The sequence below is a fragment of the Stegodyphus dumicola genome, chromosome X1, assembly GCF_044657685.1.
Source record: "Stegodyphus dumicola isolate Sdum_Otavi_A_Nest chromosome X1, ASM4465768v1".
Lineage (NCBI taxonomy): Eukaryota > Metazoa > Arthropoda > Arachnida > Araneae > Eresidae > Stegodyphus > Stegodyphus dumicola.
The window spans coordinates 49,104,433-49,126,578 of record NC_140780.1 but is presented as its reverse complement, the minus strand read 5'-3'; the positions used below and the strand labels follow the sequence as shown (position 1 = coordinate 49,126,578).

Sequence of the window (22,146 nt, the reverse complement as noted above, 5' to 3'; positions counted from 1 at the left end):
CGGAAAAGTCAGGGAATTTAAGTATTTTAGTCAAAATCTGGAAAAGTCAGGGAATTTCATACAACGATCCCGCCGAAAAAAAAAGAGTTTTGCGCCGATGTCGGAAGAGATAACTTTTTTGGCAAATTGTGTATCACGTGAGTGTCATTCGGCCAGCTAGCATAGAGCCAATTTTCGCAGCTCCAATTTGATTGTCTTTTAGAAAGGCAAAGCAAGTTTCCCCGCAACTTTTGATTTCCATTAATCGAGAGAATCGCATGTGCAGTGCATGAACTAAAGAAAGTACCTGTTCTCGTATAAAACAAAATGGGTTTAATCCTAGTATGCGGTACCATAGAGGTTAGAATCAAAGAATATGTATTGTAAAGAAGGAAAACCTGTCTGCAACAGACGTGGCTCCGTTCCATCATAGAGGGAAACAGCTGTGCATGCGCGATATAGCTGTCGCCAAAGCTCGAAACTGGTGTCGAAGTTCGAAAGTCACATTATCAAGAGTTCATAAAATGAATATCGTTTAAAATTTCTTTAACCACTTGTGCTAAACAGACGTGCTAAGCACGTCGAGATGCTTTTGTCTCAAACTGTGAGTGACGCAAGCATCGATAGGCATTTATCGCAAAAATGAAAATAACGTGGTGCACACGTAGCCTTACGACAAGATTGTTTATTTCTCGAGTTATAGCTCTGGATTGCACTCGCAGACGCGGAGCAGCGTAAATGAGACACTTTACCACTTGTTATATTGTAGCGTACGGCACTGCAACCGTGAAATTCAGTCGTAGCGCATGCGGTTAAACTCTAAAGGAAAAAAAAAAATATTTTTTGGCACAAGTAAACTAATTCATGGATTAGTTATTTTGAGAGAAAAAATTATGAAAATCCGTTTTTAAAATTATTGCGAAAAATTCAAGATGTAATGTTCTATTGTCAAAGAACGTTTCTTCTTAACACGTTCTTAACTCGAGTGCGGCGTTTACGCTGATGCGGCCTTTCTTCCAGAAATTACGGTAATTGAAAATCAGTTTAAACATTAAATCAAAACACATGTGTATTTACTTCCATTAAGATAGACTTTCATTTTTATCTCTGATTATTACACTAGTCTTAGGTAATGATATAAAAGTAGTTGCTACAATAAAAATTTATCACACACACATATATAGATAGATAGATAGAATAGATTTGTAATAAAAACAAACAGAAGTAATGAACAGCAGGAATTTTGATGGCGTAGAAATGCTGATCGATAATGAATAGGAGACTGGCAGGAGAGGTGAATTAAATCATTTTATTTTCAGTAAACATATTGCAGCCACAAACAACTTGGCACATTATTTGTGCCTATTTCAAGAGGTTTTCATTTTTGGTAACTCTGCAGCAAGAAGGAAGCAGCTGACCAGCTAGGCCGAAGATTAGCGAGCAAGTGTGTTATGTTCAGAGTGAAATCTTAATTCAGACTGAGTTAGTTTGTGGTTCTCAATGCATTTTGATTATATAATTAATAATGCTGTAAAATTATTATTGGTTGTTTTAGTTCCATTTACATCATCATAATTATGTAAGAGTAATATGACATGTATTAATCTCGAAATGATGCAGTGCAAAGTGAGATTACTATTTTTAGAGTAGAGAACAGAAATTAATTTACGCTGCTAATTTAATTTCTTTCACATATTCTTTATTTTTTCCATTCATTCAATTTTATTGATCGTTTCTCGCAAGAAGAAAAAGCCAGTAACCAGTAATACCTCTGCTGAATCCTGCAGCCCTAATATTAACTTTTAGGGAGTATTGTTATTTTACTTCACATAAATGGGGGTTTTCAGTACTCCGCAATCACCAGTTTTGTTTGTTCACACCATTCAGGTGAAAATGTGCTTCATCTGTGAGACATCTGTAGCCAACATCAAATCTGTCATCATCAATCATTGTGAGCATTTCGTTTGCAAAGTCTTCTCTCTGTTGCAGAGCTCAAATGAGAATGGCTTGGTGACATTGGATCTTGAACAGAAACATATAGTCTATTTCTCAGTATTCTGTGTATGCTGGATCGTGTTAAGGCAGTTTCTGGTGCAAGTCTTCAGGTGGGATTTCTCAGATTTTGCTGAATAAGTGTAGAAACTGTCGTGACATTTTCAGGAGTAACTACAGAGTACCTCAAACCAACATTCCCCACAAACTCTTCAGCCACGCTTACTATTCATTGAAATTTATTGAAAAGCACATGAATAGTTTTCAAATCAGAACCTTTTGCAACATTAAATCTGGATTTAAAACTGCCCCTTCTTGCTGTAGGAATGTAGTTTAACCTCTGAAATTCCAATACCTGAAAAACATGTTCCATGGAATAAATAAGAATAAATTGAATTTAATTTAAAAAAATAAATTTAATTAAATATTCTTTGTGCCATTACTGCAAGGAATGAAATTTAAATTTAATTTTTAATAAACACATATAAAAGTAAAAAAGCAAATTTAAATTCTAAAGAAAAAAAGCCAAAATAATTTTTAAAAAATTTTAAAAAAATGTGCAAACATATAAAAGATTTAATTCTCGAACTAATCTACAATATCATTTAAATTCAGAAGCATAAGCAAATCAAGTGCAAAATCAATCCATAAAAATAAATTCACTAATTTAGCAAATTAAAATTAAACTAAACAATTTTTTAAAAAATGCATAAGTGAATGACCGTTGAGTAGACAGGAGACAGACTTATCAAGGGAAAGTTGCCTCCAAACCTAACTCTCCAATCATTCAATTCGTGTTTCGTCATTCATGCAGGCAAGGGTAAAAGTCAAAATCAAAAGTAATTCCTATAAAGTGGTACCCTTAGAAATTAACATTTAAGAATTAAATTTAAGAATAAAGTTCTAAAAGGAAAATACTAATTGAGTCTTTTGAGAAACAAGTAAGTAAAGTCAAGAATTAAATTAAATTAATTTTTAAAAAATAATCTAGAAACCAATGTATTTTAGAAACCCTTGTCTACAGAAACCTCCCCGACACGAAAAAAAGAACTAAACATAATCCATATAAACCAATAAGAAATAAAAAGAACTAATTCACAATTTTTAAAAAACAAATATATATTTAAAAATATAATTTCATATTTAGAAAATACTTAAATACTACATTAAAAAATTAAAAAATACTTAAAGCAAGTAAATAGTAAGTTTTAATTCTAACTTACCTACTATATGAGTGTTGGGGTCTGCAAAAGTGTTGTAAAAGAGAAGTAAGTGTGTTCTTCAAATTATATAGATGGCGCTTATGTAGGTAAAGTTGAGTCTCAAGCTTCTATCTTTGTTATAGTAAAAAATTATTTTGTAAACATTAATATTAAAAATTAAAATTCTAAAGGTAGTAGTTATCAATTATTTAGGGAGTTAAGTAACTGAGCCAGTCAAGAGATGTAAGTTTGCTTGAAGGAAAATAAAGTGGTATGTGAAAAAAATGTAAACTGTTTGTAATTTGAAATGTGTGTTCTGTTGAAAAATTGTGTAATAATTGTAAAAAACATTAAGTGAAAAGTTTTTTTGTGTGAAAATTGCAAATAATTAAAGTAATTAAGAAAAACTGAAATGTTTTAAAATTAAAGTTTTAAAGTAAAATTTCCCAAAATTTTTGAAACGAAGTCCTTAAAAATCCTGTAAAAAAAGTTTCCAGAAATTTCCAAAAAATTCCTTTAGGAAGTTAATTAAAAGTTATATTTAATGAAAGAAAATATTAAAAGTATAATGAACTTGATTTCAATTGGTATATCAAAACTTAACTAAATACTGGCTAAAGTATGGAAAATTAGAAGAGGAAGATTAAAATCTTCACTCAATTCGGGCTATAATTGAAACTTTTGAAAAGAGTTGGCCCTTTATTAGTAAAAGGAAAGAATCCAGTATTGATTAAATATACATATTTACAAAATATTTACAATAAAAATTTACAAGATAATTTCTCTACTCTTTTATATCCTTCATTACTCTCTAGCTAAGGTTTAAGGTAATGTTATCATGTCCAAAAGAGCCAAAAAATTATAAAGTAAAGTCAAGGCCTGCCTTTTTAATATATAAATTAATAAATTTTGGTGGTACTTGGTTATCAACTTGAACATTAATTAGCTTTATTATTTCTTCCTTTAAATCGTCTATTTCAGTACATATATTTTTTATTCTGATTATTTGGCTATGAAACGGGTTTTCTATTACTTTTCTAGAGATATTAGAGTTCCAATTAATTAGTTTAATAGTATGAAAATGGAAATTCCTTCTTTTATCAAATAATTTAATTTTGCTGTGTTTAATAATTTGCAGGTCTAGGAATTCAATAGTATCTTGATTCGTATTCGTTTTATTAAGTGTTAAACTATTTGGGTAAATTTTGAATTGCTCAAAAGTAGAATTATTATTGAAAGTTATAATATCATCTATGTATCTAAAAGTATGAGCAAATAGCTTTAATTCATTTTTATTTAAACTTAGTTGGAATTTATATTCAAAAGTAAAAAGAAATAGGTTACAAATTTGTGTAGAACTGTTTGCTCCCATAGGAATTCCTCTAACTTGCTGAAAGATCTCATTATTGAATTTAATGTAGTTATTGAATAATGCACAATTCAGATAAGTATTCCATCTTTCAATACAAAGGATATCAATTATGTCAGGAAAAAGTTGTGGGAGTTGCATTAAACTAGTAAAAATTTCTTCTAATGGTAGAGAAGTATAAAGGTTTTCAAAGTCATAGCAGTTAATGTTCTTGATTGTTAAACTTTTAAAACTGCTGAGAACTGGAGCATTATTATAAATAATCCAACTGTAATTGTGTTGTTTGTTAACGAGATGTTGGATTAAATTACAGATTTTTTTAAGTATAATTGCAAATATGTAATCTATATTCTTTTTATAATTATTTGTACCATTAGCAATAAATCTAAATTTGAGTGGTGATGTATGAAATTTTGGGAGAGCATATAGATTTGCTAATCTATTGTAGCTAGATGGTTGTGAAATTTGCAGTTTCTTATGAAATGCTTTTAGCTTTTTCGCAATAACATTTTCTTGTAGATTGGTGAGTTTGTAAGTAATAGCAATATTGAGTTCAGTATTAATTAATGAGACATAAAAAAAAATTTCATATAATGCTAAAGTTATTATTGGCTTTGTCAATTTTGGTAATTATGAACTTTTGTTTTAAATCCTGTAAAAGAGGAATGAGAATATTTCACTGTAAATTGCTATTAAATTCAATTCTTCGAATTTTTTGCTTGAATTCTTCTAATACTGCATGTTTCCAAGCCAAAAAGGTAGAATTTGGAATATTTAATTTGAAACTAGTTTTAACTATAAATTCGTCTATATTTTTTACGAAACTTTTAAAACTGTGATGTTTGTTAATTTTTAGTACTGGTCTAAATTTGGTACCTTTTTCCATTAAAATTCTTAAATGTTGGTTTTGAACTATTGCTAAATTGCCTGTTATATAATATGTTGATGAAATTTATCTATGAAATCTTTGGAGCTCTTTACAGTATCATTGGGCTGTAGAAGCTAATTCATGGTGGTTAATTAGTAATTTACTAAGAGGTTTTTGGTACTTGAAAGCTGGTGAGATCTGTACTTTGGTAGCTGGAAAAAGTTGTTGACTTTTTCTGAAAATTTTGCTAAACTGAATATGATCCATAGTTAGGATGAAGGAAATTGATTTTGCAGTAATATTTATTGTATTTGTTATTTGTAGAGAACTTATAATTGCAAAAGTCAACAATAAGGTCTTTGATAATATTGTGCCCTGTAAAATGCTGTTTTACAAATTTTATGAGTAATTTTAAGAAATTGTGCTTACAAGTATGCAACCAAGTAATTATATTTTTAGTGAAATTATCAGTAAGAAAGTAATTATTTATATTGTTGTTTAACTTTTTTGTATCTATTGTTGAAAGAAGTTTATTTTTATGTTTATTACCTGCTCTGTTTCCTCGTAATGTTTTTTTACTGAATAATTTAAAATGGCTGTAAGTTGGAATTTCAGAATTTAATTTAATGTATTGGTTGAATGTATTGAGTCCATAAGGGTAAAGTGTTTTGAATTTAAGCATGTAGAGTGACTCTTGAAATAATCTAACTTTGTATTCAGGCACAATGTCCAAAATTTGAATATTAATTTTTTGAAATCATGTATTTGAAAATGTTCTAATTCAGCTGTATTAAGTGTGCTAAAATTAGTAGTTGCAAATGTTTTAATGTGTGCTCTGTGGTTGTTAATTATAATATTAAGACTATTTTTGGTTTGTCCAACATATTTAAGATTTCATGTGTTACAAGTGATAAGATAAATGCAATTATAAGTTTTTCAAAAGAGGAGTTGTTTAGTGGCTGTGATATTAAAAGGCATATTGCTGACTTTACAAGTAAGTCATTTGCTAGAATGACATTTATGGAAATTTATGTGATTGATACGAGCCATTATAAAAGTAAAGAGGGAGCTAACCTACAATACAGTGAATTTTTAAAGTAAAAATTCTTAACTCAATTTTTGGACAGAAAAATTTTTAAAAACTGGGAATTTTTTTCTTTTTTCTTTTTTTAGAATTTAAATTTGGCTTTTTTCTTTTTTTTAGGCTTTTTTTTTTTTTTTTTTCTTTTTTTAGAATTTAAATTTACTTTTTTACTTTTATATGTGTTTGTTAAAAATTAAATTTTAATTTGTTTAAATTTAAATTTCCATGGAATACATGATATCCTAACATCCTTTCACGTTTTAGCAGTGGAACTGTCCACAGACTGATCGCTCTAGACTTCAGAGCACTATTTATATGGACTCCTTCTTGGTAATACCCCGCCACCTGTTGGCAACTTTTCTAACTAAATGTGAAACTTCTGTATAATATTTTTACAGCTGTCCCAATAAACATACCTTTTGTTTCATTCTTCTATCAGTATTTGTTTTTATTTAATTTTAAAAATTGGGGGTAGGGTCCATTGTGAGACATCCTGTATCTGAAAACTAATTCCGCATTATGTCTTAAAACTTCTGTGTTGCCTATAAGTTTTAGCCAATGAGATTAACAAAAAATTTTACTACAACGACCATTGTGATCGAACTACCTCCCTCCTTCTGTGCCTTAGCTTGCTAGCTTAAGGATGTCTTTTGCTTAGTTCTTTCTATTAAAAATGTAATGAGTCATCATCAAAATTGTGGTGTGCTATGCTATAGGGCAGTCAACAAGTAATAAAGGACTATTTGGATTATCAAGTGATTTTTGTGATTCTTCAAAAGTTCTCTACATCTCCAATGTAATTGATATTTTCAGTGATACTCTCATCTCAATCCACTTGCGACTTAAAATAATGTCTTCCCTGATCAAGCACTCATCTCTCATCAAGTTATTGCAAGAAACTAAATCATATCACACACACGCACATATATACATATTCTCTTCAGCTTAATAGAATGATCTCTCAAACATAACAACCTGTGTTCTTACAAGCAGGTTGTTTATTTAAACTGCAAGTAAAAAAATAAAGTGCTTTAGTCTTAGCCAATAAATCTGAGCCAGGAGTGTGTCTTCTTAACATTAACATAGTGTCTCTGGGCCAAAACCACATATTTGTTGAATTAGAGGTGCATTACTTAATTTCTTGCCATTTAGCATGAGTCTGCAGTTTTTCGGCAGAGAATCGAATCTGAAAAGAAACTCAGCAAACACTGAGGAATGCTTTTTAACATGGAAGCATATTTCCTCCTATAAACAATGAAGCTGCATGCACACTGTCTGTTGGGGCGAAAAGTGGCAACGTGGAAAAAACGCTTTCAACTTATGTCAGTTCACACCAGCGCAGCAACTTTCGCTCTAAAAGTTGTCATGCTTGCACTAGATGGCTCTTCCTATTTGGAAACATGGGGGAAAATGTGAAATTAATTCAAATGGATTTAATTTCTGCTTGATTAAAACTTATTTTACTTCTTGCTTTATATAAGAGAAGCAAAATGCAGTGGTTTATAGTAATATGTGAGAGACGACTGTAGCAAGGAAATGCAAATAATTTAATTGAAGAAATGTGCGTGAATGAAACAAATTTTTTAATTACTTTCCCATGACATGTCATCAATTCGATGAATTTATAGCCCTCATTGAACTACTTATTGAAAAGCAGAGCACTGATTTTTGTCAGAATATTGCAGAAAAGAATCATTTGGAAGATAGGAAAAGGATCGTTGTATATATCTTAATTTTACTTATTTATGAATTTTTTTGAATGATAATTAAAAAATCCTAATTGCATGATTCAATTTTGGAGAGTAAATTTTTCATTTACCATAAATGTTTTTGCATGATGACCGAAATGTTTTGAACCATTGAATGACCATAAATGTTTTGAACTTACCTCAAATGCTTCCAAAAATAAACTTCCCTTAATTGGTTTAAATAATGCAATAAAAAAGTATATTTTGTTTAAATATATGTAAGATTAACAGCATTACTACTACATATACTAAATATATTACTAAAATCATACTTAAAAATATCAGTTATTTTTAAGTTAATAAATGACAGCAATTTTTTTTTAAATGTGTTAGTTTCTGCCTTATGTACATATTTTTTACCTTAAATGTAACAATAATTACTTCAATTAGTCATTTATATTAATGAACAGCCACTATCTGAAGGTTTATTTATGACTCCACTTTTATATAAACTCATTGAAGTAAGTACATTTTACAGAGTTGCCACGCTACCTGGAAAACCGGAAAAAGTCAGGGAATTTGAAAATTGACCAAAAAAGTCTGGGAAAAATAAGGGAATTTAAATATTTTAGTCAGGAAATGTCATACGGCGATCCCCCAAAAAGCGAGTTTTGCGCCAATGTTGGAAACGAGCACTTTGTTGGTGAGTTATGTATCGGATGAGCGTCATTCGGGCAGCTGGCGGGGAGCCAATTTTCGCAACTCCAAATCAGATTGTTTTTTAGAAAGGCAAGGCAAGTTTGGTTTCCAGTAACCGCTAGAATCCTAAGACTCGCATGTGCAGATTATGTTGAACTAAAGAAAATATCTTCCCATTCTCGTATACAACAAAATCGGTTTAATCCTAATATACGGTACCATGGAGGCTAAAATAGCCCCCATGTACTCTGTTCTAATGTAAAAATGTCTGTGTAAAGAAAGAAAGGTTCCATATACGTAATGTAAATCAGTTTGCTAGAGTGCCGCTAGAAAGCGGAGGAAAAAACTCACCAAGGGGATTTGGCGACGGAACCTGACGATGAGAATTCCCCCCTTCCGCACATGTGTACAGGAATTTGTGGAGCATGTGTTAAAAAACGTTCTTTGACTTTCATGATAATTTATACTCGGATTTTCATACATTTTTGTTCAAAATAGCTAATCTATTAATTAATTTACTCGCTCAAAAAAACATTTTCTTTTCCTTTAATATTTAAGAAAATTTAAAACGATATTAATTTTATGTACTCTTGATAAACTTGACATTCGAATTTCGCGAGCTTCGGCGACAGATATTTTGTGCATACGGAGCTGTTTGCCTCTACCAAAGAATGTCTGTGTAAAGAAGGAAAGGCTCCATAGACGTAATGTAAACCAGTTTGTCTTCTACGCCACTAGAAAGAAGAGGGACTATTCGCCAAAGGATTTGGCGACGGAACCTATTGGCGAGAATTTCTCCCTTTGTGATGTACCTGGCCGAGATTTTCCACCTCCGCCACGTGTACAGGAAAGTGAGGAACATGGGTTAAGATGAATCATTCTTTGACTTTCCGCGATAATTTAAACTCGAATTTTCGTGCTTTTTTGCTTTACTAGTTGAACTTGTATTATCCATATCGCAGTTTGATGTCTGATTTTATATCTGTCAATATGTAGGGGAAAAAATGGAGTCACACAGCTTTAAACTCTTGATAAACGTGACCTTCGAACTTCGACATCAGCTTCGAGTTTTGGCCCTTTTTGGTGACAGATATTTCACACATGCGCAGTTCTGTCCCTTTTCGTTCGGAGGGAGCCACTCCTGCTGCTGCGAAGCTTTCCTTCTTAACAATAAATATTCTTTGCCTCTACGTTAAACAAAGCCATATCTGTTGCAAAGAAGTTTTTTTTTTTTTTTTTTTTTTTTTTTTTTATCTTAAACATACATATTTTTTTTTATTCTAAGCTCCATGTACAATCTTTGCCAAAATATCATTGATTATTGTAATTCAATTTTTAAGTGACTAACTTCATTTTAATGTTATTTATATCATTTAATGTTCTTCCTCTAAATTTATTTATTATTAGTTAATAATACTTTCAAATTTCAGGCAAATTTCTCTGGCATAATTCTGAAACTAAATCTAGCAGTATGATGACATACTATCACGAAATTTAATGCACATATTTTTGTTTATGTATGCTGCTAAATAAATATATCTGAATTTATTTTATTTCTTTCGTTTAGCTGCAAAATGTCTGCAAAAAAGTCATTTTTAATCCAGATTGGGAAGATTCTAATCTCAATCTTTCAGTGGAGAAAATAACTCCTATTATAGCTATTATAGTAATGCTTTCAGGATTATATATATAATAAGTCTGAGGCAATTGGCAAATTTTTGTGTTTTCAAGTGGTACCGTAATTAATTTACCTCTCAGCGCAGCCAACACGCACTATATTCAGATAGACTGGAATTTTTTCAAAACACACCTGGAAAAGTCAGAGAATTTCATTCTCCTCTTTAAGTGGCAACCCTGATTTTATATAATACTTCTTTTACTGCATTAAAAATAGAATTCCACAGTCCCTTTTATCTAAAACTCATTGAAATAACTGCATTTTATATAGTACTTTTTTTTTTAATTCCACAATTAGCAAATTTGGTAATGTTCATGCAAAAGTTCTTTAAATTAATGAAAAATTATCAAGATTATCTCTCTGGTTTGTTCGAAAACTGGTCATGCGTGTTAAGAAAAACAAACATGAAGTCATTAAAATGCATAGAAGTATTCCATAAAATCAGGTACATACCAGTGAGCTTTTTTTTTTCTGTATAAATATGTTTTCTTAATTTTTTAAACACATTGTTTATTCAACACCACTCGTTTAAAATTCAAATTTTGTAATTAGATAAAACAGCAACTATATACTAATACCAGTATCGCTTTTGCTCGTCTCGTGTCAGCCAAAATAGAATCAGATCGTATGAATTATACCAAAGGCTCATTCTCAAAAGAAGGATAATGCACACAATGCCAGACGAAAAATAAATGCAAGCTTCTTGTGCCCTCCCCCCCCCAAAAAAAAAGTCACGGTAGATTTAATACAAATGGTGTGTTCATACCATCATCAAAGGTAGGAAAAAGCGATGCCTAAACGTGCTATACAAGTCTTTAGTAAAAGCTGAATTTTCAACTTCAGTGTGTTACCTACGTGTTAAGGTATCTGGTGAGTAAGCATGGTTTTCACACTTCACCTTCAGGAAGCATCTGGGCTGCTCTGAAACTAACAATTTTTACTGTAAATATATTTTTTTAAATACCAACTCCATTACAACATTACTCCTGGTGACACTTGACTCATGAAGCCAGTATTTTATATGCTACTCAATAAGAGCAACCTTAAGAAAAATTCAAAATCTGGAATTTCGAAATCCATCACTTTCTTGCAACAATCTATTGCTTTAGATTATTCTGTAAAAATTATCAACCGTATATAATTCATGGTTGATTATTAAGGTTTATTACTACTAATAAACATGAGAATTTTCCTTTAAATAATTAAAGCTATTTATACTAGCATATGCATTTTTTTTATTATTATCTGAAATTTTTATTAAGTTTGGTCCATTTGACTTTTTTTTCATCAAGAATTTTTTAAAGTACAATCATTTAAAAACCGTGGTATAAACTGGGTGTTTGAAATGAGATGCCTGAAACTGATGCGTCAAGCGTGAAAAAGTTGAAGTCGACTCACGTTCTCTGGTCATCCGGAAAATGCCGCATCACAGCTCGCTTCTGATTGGTCAATGCTTTTTGCCCGAGCACGTGAATGCGTTAGGGTGAACTGGGTTTGACTCGACAAGAAACTTAAAAACTTAGAACTTACTTCGAAAACAGAGCATGACTTATACTTATGCACAGAGTCAGTGTGTAGCTTCTGTTTTATTTGCTGCCAGCAGAGTCCAAGCTCCAAACTTAGAGGAAGGACCGCAAAGTCTGTCTGATTACTCCAACTTAAAAATAGGAACAAATTTAGTGATTTGTTAAAGCCTTAATTAATAATACACAAACAATCCTAATTGTCCATGGCTTAGTAATGGCTCAAATAAATGTACCGTCAAACAACCAGTGGTTGCATTCAAAACTTGATCCCAGGTGCAATGGCCAAGCAATAGCTAAAAACTGGGATTTTGACCTGTGTTCAATTTCAAGCTAACATGCTGACTGCATTGACTTGTACATGGTTTTTTCCATGTGTAACATGAGTATGAGCCAGTTGCTCTTATAAAGTCGTACGCAAAGGCATCTCACTCCTTGAGCAGACAGCCTTTATATGCCTTGCTGTAATGAAATCCACCATCAAGTACAATATTTTTTGTAAGTGACACAGAAATTCTCCCCTCCTGTGTAGCATAAGTATGAACTATTTTCCTCATAGACAGTTTCTCATCAATACTTCAAACCCATCAGTAGTTGAACAATGGTAGTTCTGCCTGAATTCCAGGCTTGATGAACACGGTGGCTGTATGGCCATTTTCATAATTTTCCTGGTGTGTAGCATGGATATGTGATAGTCCTCATTGCCATTAAACCATCAGCACTTCATCTTTTTTGTTTCTAATCATGTTGCCTTTGCCATAATCAGTTCTCAACTATTTTTTTTTTTAATTTCGCATTTTTTTACTACTTTAACTGCGTTTTTTACTACGTTTTTTGTGTGAATTTTACGAATTTTGAACTGCTGATATTTTTCTAACGGAAAATATTTGCATTGCATATAATAAATGCTATAGCATTTATAATAAAGTTACAGGTGTAATTGTCAGTTGCAGTCTAGGGATTTCTTTTCTGACTTTATCATGTAATATGAATGTTTATTTAATGTTTCAGAAAAGTTCTGTTTCGGACTGGATGAATGCTCAAGCTATAGCTAATGCTGCTGGAACAGTTTCTGTGAATTTCATGCAAGCTATGTATCAGGAACATATGAAATATCCTTTTTATAAACATTATGTAAGAAAAGCCATTTCTTATTCAGAAATTCACAAAAAGTTTACAAATTATTCAAAAGTTTATAAAGTGCTGCATATATTGTTTCAATTATTTTAATCTTTATTTTAAATTAGCATCTATGTTAAAGCAATGTGTTAAATTATTGTTATAATTCATAAGAAGCTGCTCAACTTATAATAGCAATTATATGTGTAAAAGTAATACGTACTGCTACTCTCTCTTTCTCCCTCTACTGACTAATCTAGCTGTGCATGGCTAAAATATTTCTGCGTGATGCAGTGAAAAGAGTTTCTTTTTCTGTAGTTGAATTTTATGCATATGTGCTCCTGAATTATTTATAGTTAGCATTAGGAGAATAATAGTGTATGCTTTTTTCTGTATGGTTGCTGTTGAAAGGTTCACTTTATATATTAAAATTCCCTATGCTCCCCTAAAATGGTTAGGAACATGAGTTTTGGTAAAATGTTTAGAATATACCATAAGTATCACAATGCTTATTGTATATTATTGCCTTGGATAGGTAAATTAATAGTATGTGCAAATGAAAATTTCAGATGTATGTCCATTGTATTTTACAAATATAATCTCATTGCATTTCTATCACCTGTCCTTGAAGTATATTAAGAAACAAGGTTAAAGGAGGTCATTATGTGTTAAGAAATGAACCAGAAATAATTGTTCTCTAAAATCTTATTGTAGGAGTACTAAAGTCCTTTTGATTAAATATATAAGCTGTGTTAGTGAAATAATACAGGTCTTATGTTAAAAATAGCTTGATAAATTCATATCTAAACTGTATTTTAGTTTTTAAAATCAAAACTCAGATAAATATAAATATCTATTAAGGCATAAAGCTATGTTCCATAACCTGTTTACAGTTAAATTAGAAGGATTTTTCCTTCTCATGTAACTGTAAACTAGTTAAGGAAAAGGCAGCATTGTGATTTATAAGTGCTTCAAAATGCAATCCAGAAAGTATTGCATTTGTATGAATAAAAGGTTAATTGTAACATATTGCATATTTCTAGTAAATCACCATGTCATGAACATTAAAAAATAGACTTCTTATAGTTAATTATATGGTGTAAATTTTCCCTTCTAAAGAGGAAAGATAAGTTGACTGTGTAAAAATTATGTGTGTAGCTTTCTTAATTTTTCCAAGACTTGGAAGATCTTTATTGTGGTTAAAGTTTAAGTTAAGACACATAAATGATAATTTGTCATGCATTTGGTTTTTAAATAAATGGTTTAATGGTTTTTCAGAAATTTTGAGGTACTTTCTATGCATTAAGTTTTATATATAGATATCACTAATGTTGTCCCATTTCACCATTCTAATACTTGTATGTGCATTCTTTTGCTGATTTTCCATTATAAATTGTTTTAACTTGCTAAAATACACTCATGTCCATAAATTAAGGATATTTCAGAGTCATGCGGAAATTGAACTCTAAAATAAATATATCACCTGTAAAATCACTACACACATCTTCAAGAATCATATGCAAATTTCAGGAAGTAACCAGATGACACCGATGGTACGTCACAATGACGAGAGTGTAAGAGAGTGATATATAAGGAATGCAGGCAAAGAAGTAAAATTGTTCGCAGGTGCGTTATAAGCATTTCATTGCAATAACCAAATGGTTATGACACAAAGGACGAATTTGGATGATTTTTTACGTGGTGGAATTATCGTCCGTCTGGAATGTGGGTGTACCCAACTGGAAGTATCAGACGAACTTGGAATTGCCCAGAGTGTCATCTCCAGGCTTTGGCAACGATTCCAAGATGATGGTAATGTGAGTAGACATTACAGCACAGGTCGCCCCAGAGTTACAACACCGAATGAGGACCGGTATTTGACAGTTACTGCCAAAAGAAACAGGCGGAGCACAGCCTCAGACCAGTCTCATCAGCTCTCTTCAGCCACTGGTACGACAATTTCAAGGCAGACCATGTACAGTCGCTTAGGGCAGATTGGTCTATATGCTCGTAGACCTGTCAGATGCGTTCCACTTACTGCAAGTCACTGTCGCCAGCGGTTAGCCTGGAGTAGAGAGCATGCATTGTGGACACCGCAACAGTGGGTTTGTGTGGTGTTTTTCGAAGAGTCCAGGTTTAGCTTGCAGTCTGATTCTCGCCGGACGTTCATATGGAGAGCTCTAGGTACCCGTTACCACCAAGAAAACATCATTGAACGACACCGTTATTGGTGGTGCAGGAGTGCTCGTTTGGGGTGGAATTATTCTGGGTTCCAGAACCGACCTGCATGTTCAAATTGGAACCATGACAAGCCAAATCTATCGGGACGTCATTCTGGAACAACATGTAGTACTTTTGTTTCTGGGCGCCATGGGCGCACAATTTGTGTTTATGGATGACGCCTGTCCTGACCGTGCAAACATCATAAGCGAATGCCTTCAATCGGAGGATATCACCCGTGTGGACTGGCCAGCATTCTCACCGGACTTGAATCCAGTAAAGCATGTGTAGGACAAGCTTGGCCGACGAGTTGCAGCCCATCAACCTCCTCCTGCATGTCTACCGGAACTTCGGAGAGCATTCCTTTTTGATTGGTGTAGTATCCCCCAAGATCAGATCGATAATTTGATCCTCAGCATGCCTAGGCATTGTACAGACTGTATTGCATCTTCTGGGAGTCATACAATGTACTAACAATCATACCAACCATGTAATATTGGTTTTTTGTAATTTGCTCCAGGAGAAAAAATCGCTAATTTTTTTAATAATATCAAACATATAGCATCTTTTTTTGCTCTATATCTTTCATTCAATAAATAAGCTTTACAAATAAGTCAAATTTGTTTTGCTTCTAACTCTTCCTTTGCCTGATTCTGCATTATCCGTAATTTATGGACATGAGTGTATAATGCAATGTGACGCCATTGGCATGTAGTTTTTGTAATAGTATTTTCTCTGTTGTTAAAATTTTGATAGCCTTCTTCAGAAAGGTCAGAAATCTGGTGGGGTGGAGTGTAAGGCCACTCAACGCTGGTTTTTGTACCTTTGTTCGAATCCTGGAGAATGTGGAGAGCAACAAGAATATGAATTAATTTCTTTTGCAAAGGTGTTCTCCTTAGGAAAATAGCCATTGTATGCTTTGCCATGACCTAAAAGGTCCAATTTCGTGATTTTTCCCACTTGCTGAGAACAGAAAAGTTCATTAATGAACAACAGTATGCTTTTTGACAATAACTGAAAAACATTCAGATTCTAGAAAGTTAAACTAATTCTGAAATAGGAAATGTTCTGTTGACTTGTGGAAATATATATATATGTATTTCTTACTACTTAAATTGGGTAAAAGTAAGCATTTTTTAAGTAACACAGATTTTCCAACCCTCATGATTTTCAACTGTACTGTCTCTGCCTTTACAGCATGCTTCCCACTACTTTCTCTTTTTCTTAAAATTTTGTGCAATTTTTGATGGCTTATAATACTTTGTTATTCTCCCAAAGAAAAGTGATTTGGGGCATCTGAAAGTACTTCATTTTTCTGTAGAAAAGAACCAAAGCTATTTGGTCATGTAAAAGAAAACCAAAGTCATTTCATTAGTGAGACATAATGGCGGGCTTCTACTTTGTGAGTGGGAGTACATGTGTCTGAAAGCATTGTGTTCCAGTTCTTCAGTGAGAATCGATTGCCACTGCATGTTATATGGCATTAGCCAATGAGCACAAAGCAAGATCAAGGTTATTCCTTTCATTTTGTCACTGTGAATGTCACATGCTTTCTAGAAATAGTTTAAGAAATTACTCTCTTTTGTCTTAGTCATGTCTGAAAGAATGGTAAAATACTCGCATATAAAATCGTACGTATCGTAAAACTTTCCTTTTATTATTTCATCAAGGAAATTTAATACATTTTCAATGTGTACTGTTTGTCATTGTTTTTTTTTTTTTTTTTTTTTTTTTTAATAATTTTGCACAGTGAAAGGCCTGATGTTCTCAAATGTGCTTATACAAGGGCAATGTGAGTTATTTTTAATTGAATTTTTCAGTAGAAACAAAGGATGAAAAAGTTACTAATGCACAGTGTCTGTTCTGTGCCTTTACTTGAGCATAAACCTGCCACTGAATGCTTCAGGTTATGCTGCAGCTTTATTTTAGAAAAATGTTTCCTGATAATCAGATCGCTAGGAAATACTTGAGTACAAAGACAGAAACAGCTGGAGTTGTTAAAGAAATGGGTATAAATACTAAATCTTTGTTTACTGATTGCATTAAAACAGCTCCATTCTGCATTAGTGTGGATGAAAGCAAAAACACTAATGCAAAACTGTACCCAGCTGTTCTTTTTTTAGTTTTCAGAAACTGAGTATAGTTTACCTTCTGGCCCCACAGCTAATTATTAAAACTTTAAAAGGAAATGCAATTCCTTTGTATAATCGCTTAGCACTTCTTGTTAACAATGAACCAGTAATGGTAAGCTTGATGTTGTATGTTGTAGGCATCTTAAAAGTGGAAAGTTCATATTATGAGGTGCTCTTGTCACCTCCTAAATTCAGCAGCTGGAAAAGGGACAGCTTCTTTACATCCAATGTGGATGAACACATTGTTGATGTTGTAGCAAAAATTGTTCCTTTCGACCGAGCAGATCATGGCTCAGTGGATAAGATGTCGGATTCAGGTACCGAAGATCCTGAGTTCAAAATCCATGAAAAACAAGTTATCTAAAAATTAGTTGTGTCGATTGAACAGTGTAACCATAAGGACTTCTGTCCATTACTTCGCATTGATGATGCCTTGGACTACAGGGCTAGTGCAGTTTCTTCTATAATGAGTCTAAAGTCTTTTCCTCGAAAGTGGGGTTGAAGTCCGATGTCCTTGAGGCTCTGGCAACCATTCTTCCATGAATTACTTGGATAAGATAACAACAATAATGCAAAGTGCAAAAGGATTTTCAATATTGTTTCTAGAACAAGGACTGAATGTAGATCTAATGTTAGTAGTTATGCATTATAAAAATTTATTAGCAAAAGCAGGCCTATGTTGCAATTGCTTTGAGCAAAATTATGATTATTTCATAATGAAAGCAAAATCTACCGCTGCTCATGCCATTTATACGAAAACTGATTAAAGTATTAATTTTCTATTGAAAAGTTCAAATGCAGTTAATTCATTATTAGAAAATATAATAATTTCTCTATATATATTTTATCATTTATAAATTCACTTTGTCATTGAGATTTTTCCCCCCCCCATCCTATATTGGCAAGTATGATGACAAAGTCTGAGCAAATATGTTACTAGTTTTCTACTTTTGTAGTATTTACTTCCTTTCTTTGTTGCTCTTTTATATTTCTGCACCTTTTTGAAAATATAATTTTGTTTAAAAACAAACTTTTATAGCAAATTGTTTGCATTTTATATTAAAGTTGGATCTGTAAATATTTTAACATTTTTTAAATTTTTTTACAGCCTATTTTTAAAACTGAAGTCACAGTCTTGGCTAACTATGCTGCAGATGAAAAGGACATCTCTGATATTGTAACCGATATCACAGACATAATAGCTGTTGTAGAGGATTTGATTCAAACTGCTGAAAACACTTTGTGTGTGCATTACAAAAGTCAGTCTTCTTCTGGTACTGAAAACCCTGCCTGTGTTTTAGAGAGTGATCAGTGTGTGGAGAAAACATACATGGAAATGAACAAAGAAAATATTTTTGATGTTTCCAAGATGCTGTCTGGTATCGTGGATATAGTTGAGAATACTGTCTTATATGATGAAAAGAAAAAAGAAAATGATCATTCTTTTCTAAATAACCAAAATGTGCTGGATACTTGTAGGGGGATGAATCCTGAGAAAATTGATGACATTTCTTCTGTAGAAAATACGGTATGATCAACATTGTATGTTTAAAAATTTTGTGTTATAATAAATCTTAAATTGCACTTATCTATTGCCACAACCATGTGGATGCAATTTGCCATACAGGATAAAAAAATCGATTTATAATTACAAAGATATTTATTACAGATGTACATATTATAAATTGTTCCAAAAATCAATCAATAAATCTTCTTAATTTTTCTCCCTTCTATTCTGGTAGACATTTCAGGGCATTTGCTTTCAGAGGCAATGCAAAGCAGTTGTTCCTTTAAATAGTTTTGCAGTAAAATACTCTCATTTCTGCAGAAATTATACTTCAGTTTCTTCCACCACCATGTAAATTTTGTAATTTCAAAAATTATGTTTAAGACAATTTTTTATTTTTTCTAAAAAAGTTTAGAGTGTAGTAAGAATTTGAAAATAATATTGCTTTCTAAAACTGAAGAAATTTTCTGCATTTTTTCTGAATTATTATGTACATTGTTGCCATCTGCACTCTGAGAATTTCGTGGCTGCTAAAACAGTGGTTGCATTATTAAGTAAATATCGAGTGATTTTTAATTATAATTTTTCTGATTGATTTCTGATGTGATCTGTCTTAATCCAGTGCAGAGATGTGCAAATAATTTTAAGAAGACTTAAAATGTTATATTTGACTTAAAATCTTATGGTGATATTTTATTAAATTTATTCACGTATTCATATGAATTTTATTTAATCGTAAATGTTTTAAAATACTTCAGATACTTTAACCAATCCCAACACATCTTCGAATAAACTAACCTGCGAACTTTTATGGTTAGCAGCAAAATGCATAAGTACCTGCATATCTATCAAAACTCGTATCCTGCATTCAGCTGCGATCGTTTTTGTGAAAAAGTAAACAGAAACATAAATTGTTCTTTAACTAAAACTTAACGTTTCAACTTACATACACAAAAATAAGTTGTGCCAAAAGAAAAATGTGCCCAGTTGATTTATTGAGTGTCTTACCTTTTTAATTTGATGGAATTCATTTATATTTAACTGTGTGTGTGTGCGTGTGTGTGTGTGTGTGTGTGCGTGTGTGTGTGTGTTTGTTTGTTTGTTTGTTTTTTCAATCAGACAACAAAACATTATGAGCTTAAAAATAGTTCTACTATATTAGTGTAAGCATTAAAAGGCTTTTCTATTCAAAAATTGTACAGCTTCATAGATAGTTTAATATTTTTATTATTAATGTTGTGAAAATATATATTTTTGGCGATTTATGTGTTCTGGGAGGGGGAGTTTCAAAAGATAGATGTACGAAAATGGGAAAGAAACTTGTGTTACTTAATTTGCATATCTTGTGGTGCTAGAAGAATTTATTTACGCATTATTAAATTTTATAACAGCAATTTTTTAATGATTTTTCCTGATTTTCCAGGTTGTGGACATTGCCAAGACATGTACGTCTTTTCTTAAAAATAGTCTCTTGGATGTGATATATACTAAAGCTGTTCAATCACCAAATATTGTTAACCTCAGTGATTTGGAAGGTAGAGACAGCTCTGTTTCAGCTCTATTACAAAGCTCATCAGATTTACATTCATCTGGTTTCAACTCGGAGGAAAGGTTTGATAATAGAAATGAAACTGTGTCCTCATGTAGTATAATTCCGTTGAGTAACAGTAATAATATATTAAATTCAAATGATAGTAGCCTTGTTCAGACTTCTCAACATTCTTTATGTTCTAATGTCTGTAGTGTAGGGACATCTGTAAGCCAAACTGAATTGTCAGGCCATATCTCTGAAACCAACAATTCTAGTGTTGTATATCATGGAAATCAGCTAACTTATATCAAAAACTCAAATTTAGGTATAAAATTTTCAAATGATGATGAAAACGTTTCTGAAAATGAAACTGATACTGATGATGAAAGTGATTCAATGTCTGTTGATAGATACTCCTTGGAGCAAAGTTCGAGTTTTTCAGATGACTCATTGTTATCCGAGTGTTCGTTAACATCTAACAGCTCTGAGTGCTCTTCAGAGTACGATTCAGGAGTGTCGGATATTTCAAGCAGCCCTAATGTAGAACAGGTGCCTCACTCTGTTTCAAATGGATGCTCTTCACATTCTGTTGATGTGCAGATTGTCTTGAAGTCTGTTAATAATGAATGTACCAGAAGCCATGAAGATATTCCTGAAAATGCTCTGCCTAAAATACGTACTCAGACGGAATGTTTCACATCATTGGATGAATATTCCAAAAAATCACCGGTTGCTGTAACAACTGAAATGAATGAACTGTCAGTGGGTATAGATGGTTATTCACATGATTCTATTAGTGGGGCTTCAAATGATCAAGAAAGTGTTCATGCTGCTTTGATAAAAGCATGCGAGAAGAAAAGTGACAATGTTTTATGTGAAGAAAATGCAGAATTAAACGCTGTCCTTCCAAAATGTTCAGAAAGCACCCAACATAATTCTGTAGTGAACACTTCTGCAGAATCTGAACATTTGAGCAACTTACTGACAGCTGAAATTTCTATGTGTAAGACTGGTGATACACAAACAGATTGTGATCTTACTCACTCTAAACAGTTGTATATTACTGATTGTTTACCATATGAAAAAATTGGAACCAATTATGGTCTTATTTTCAAAGATATGGACTTAGTAAGTCTTAAATTTTTCATTTCTTAATTTCTGTATCTTTTTATGGTACATTTCAGAACAACGTGTAGAAATATTTTTTTAATTTTTAAATTTTATTTAAATCAGATTTTTTTTGTTTATTTTGAAATTTATGACACAGTGAAGGTTTTTGAGAGCATTTAAATCTGCAGTTGAATGATGTTAAGAAGCACAGTGCATGTTCATGCATAGTTTGATAATTAGATATGCTTAAATTTTAAATAAGGCATTTTCTGCGTATTTTTCTTTGACTAATTCCGTTACCTTTCGCTTGCCATTAAGACTTTCAGCTTTATATTTTGGTCAGTAGGTATGCACTAAATATGCTGGCGGGCGCTCATTAATACTGTGGTTTATGTTTTTTAATGCATTTATGTCTTGTCTTTTTTAAGCTGTTTTCAAGATATTT

General features: G+C 32.1%; 1 protein-coding gene across 1 annotated transcript in view; it reads left to right on the top strand.

Annotated features, from left to right (window-relative positions):
• The window catches only part of LOC118183557 (uncharacterized), a 166,059-nt gene that overhangs the window by 117,742 nt on the left and 26,171 nt on the right, over positions 1-22,146 (top strand). The window contains exons 15-17 of the mRNA XM_085807772.1: positions 13,094-13,216; positions 18,662-19,081; positions 20,484-21,719. Of these exons, the coding sequence (XP_085663898.1) occupies positions 13,094-13,216; positions 18,662-19,081; positions 20,484-21,719 (1,779 nt within the window). The remainder of the gene's footprint in view (positions 1-13,093; positions 13,217-18,661; positions 19,082-20,483; positions 21,720-22,146) is intronic.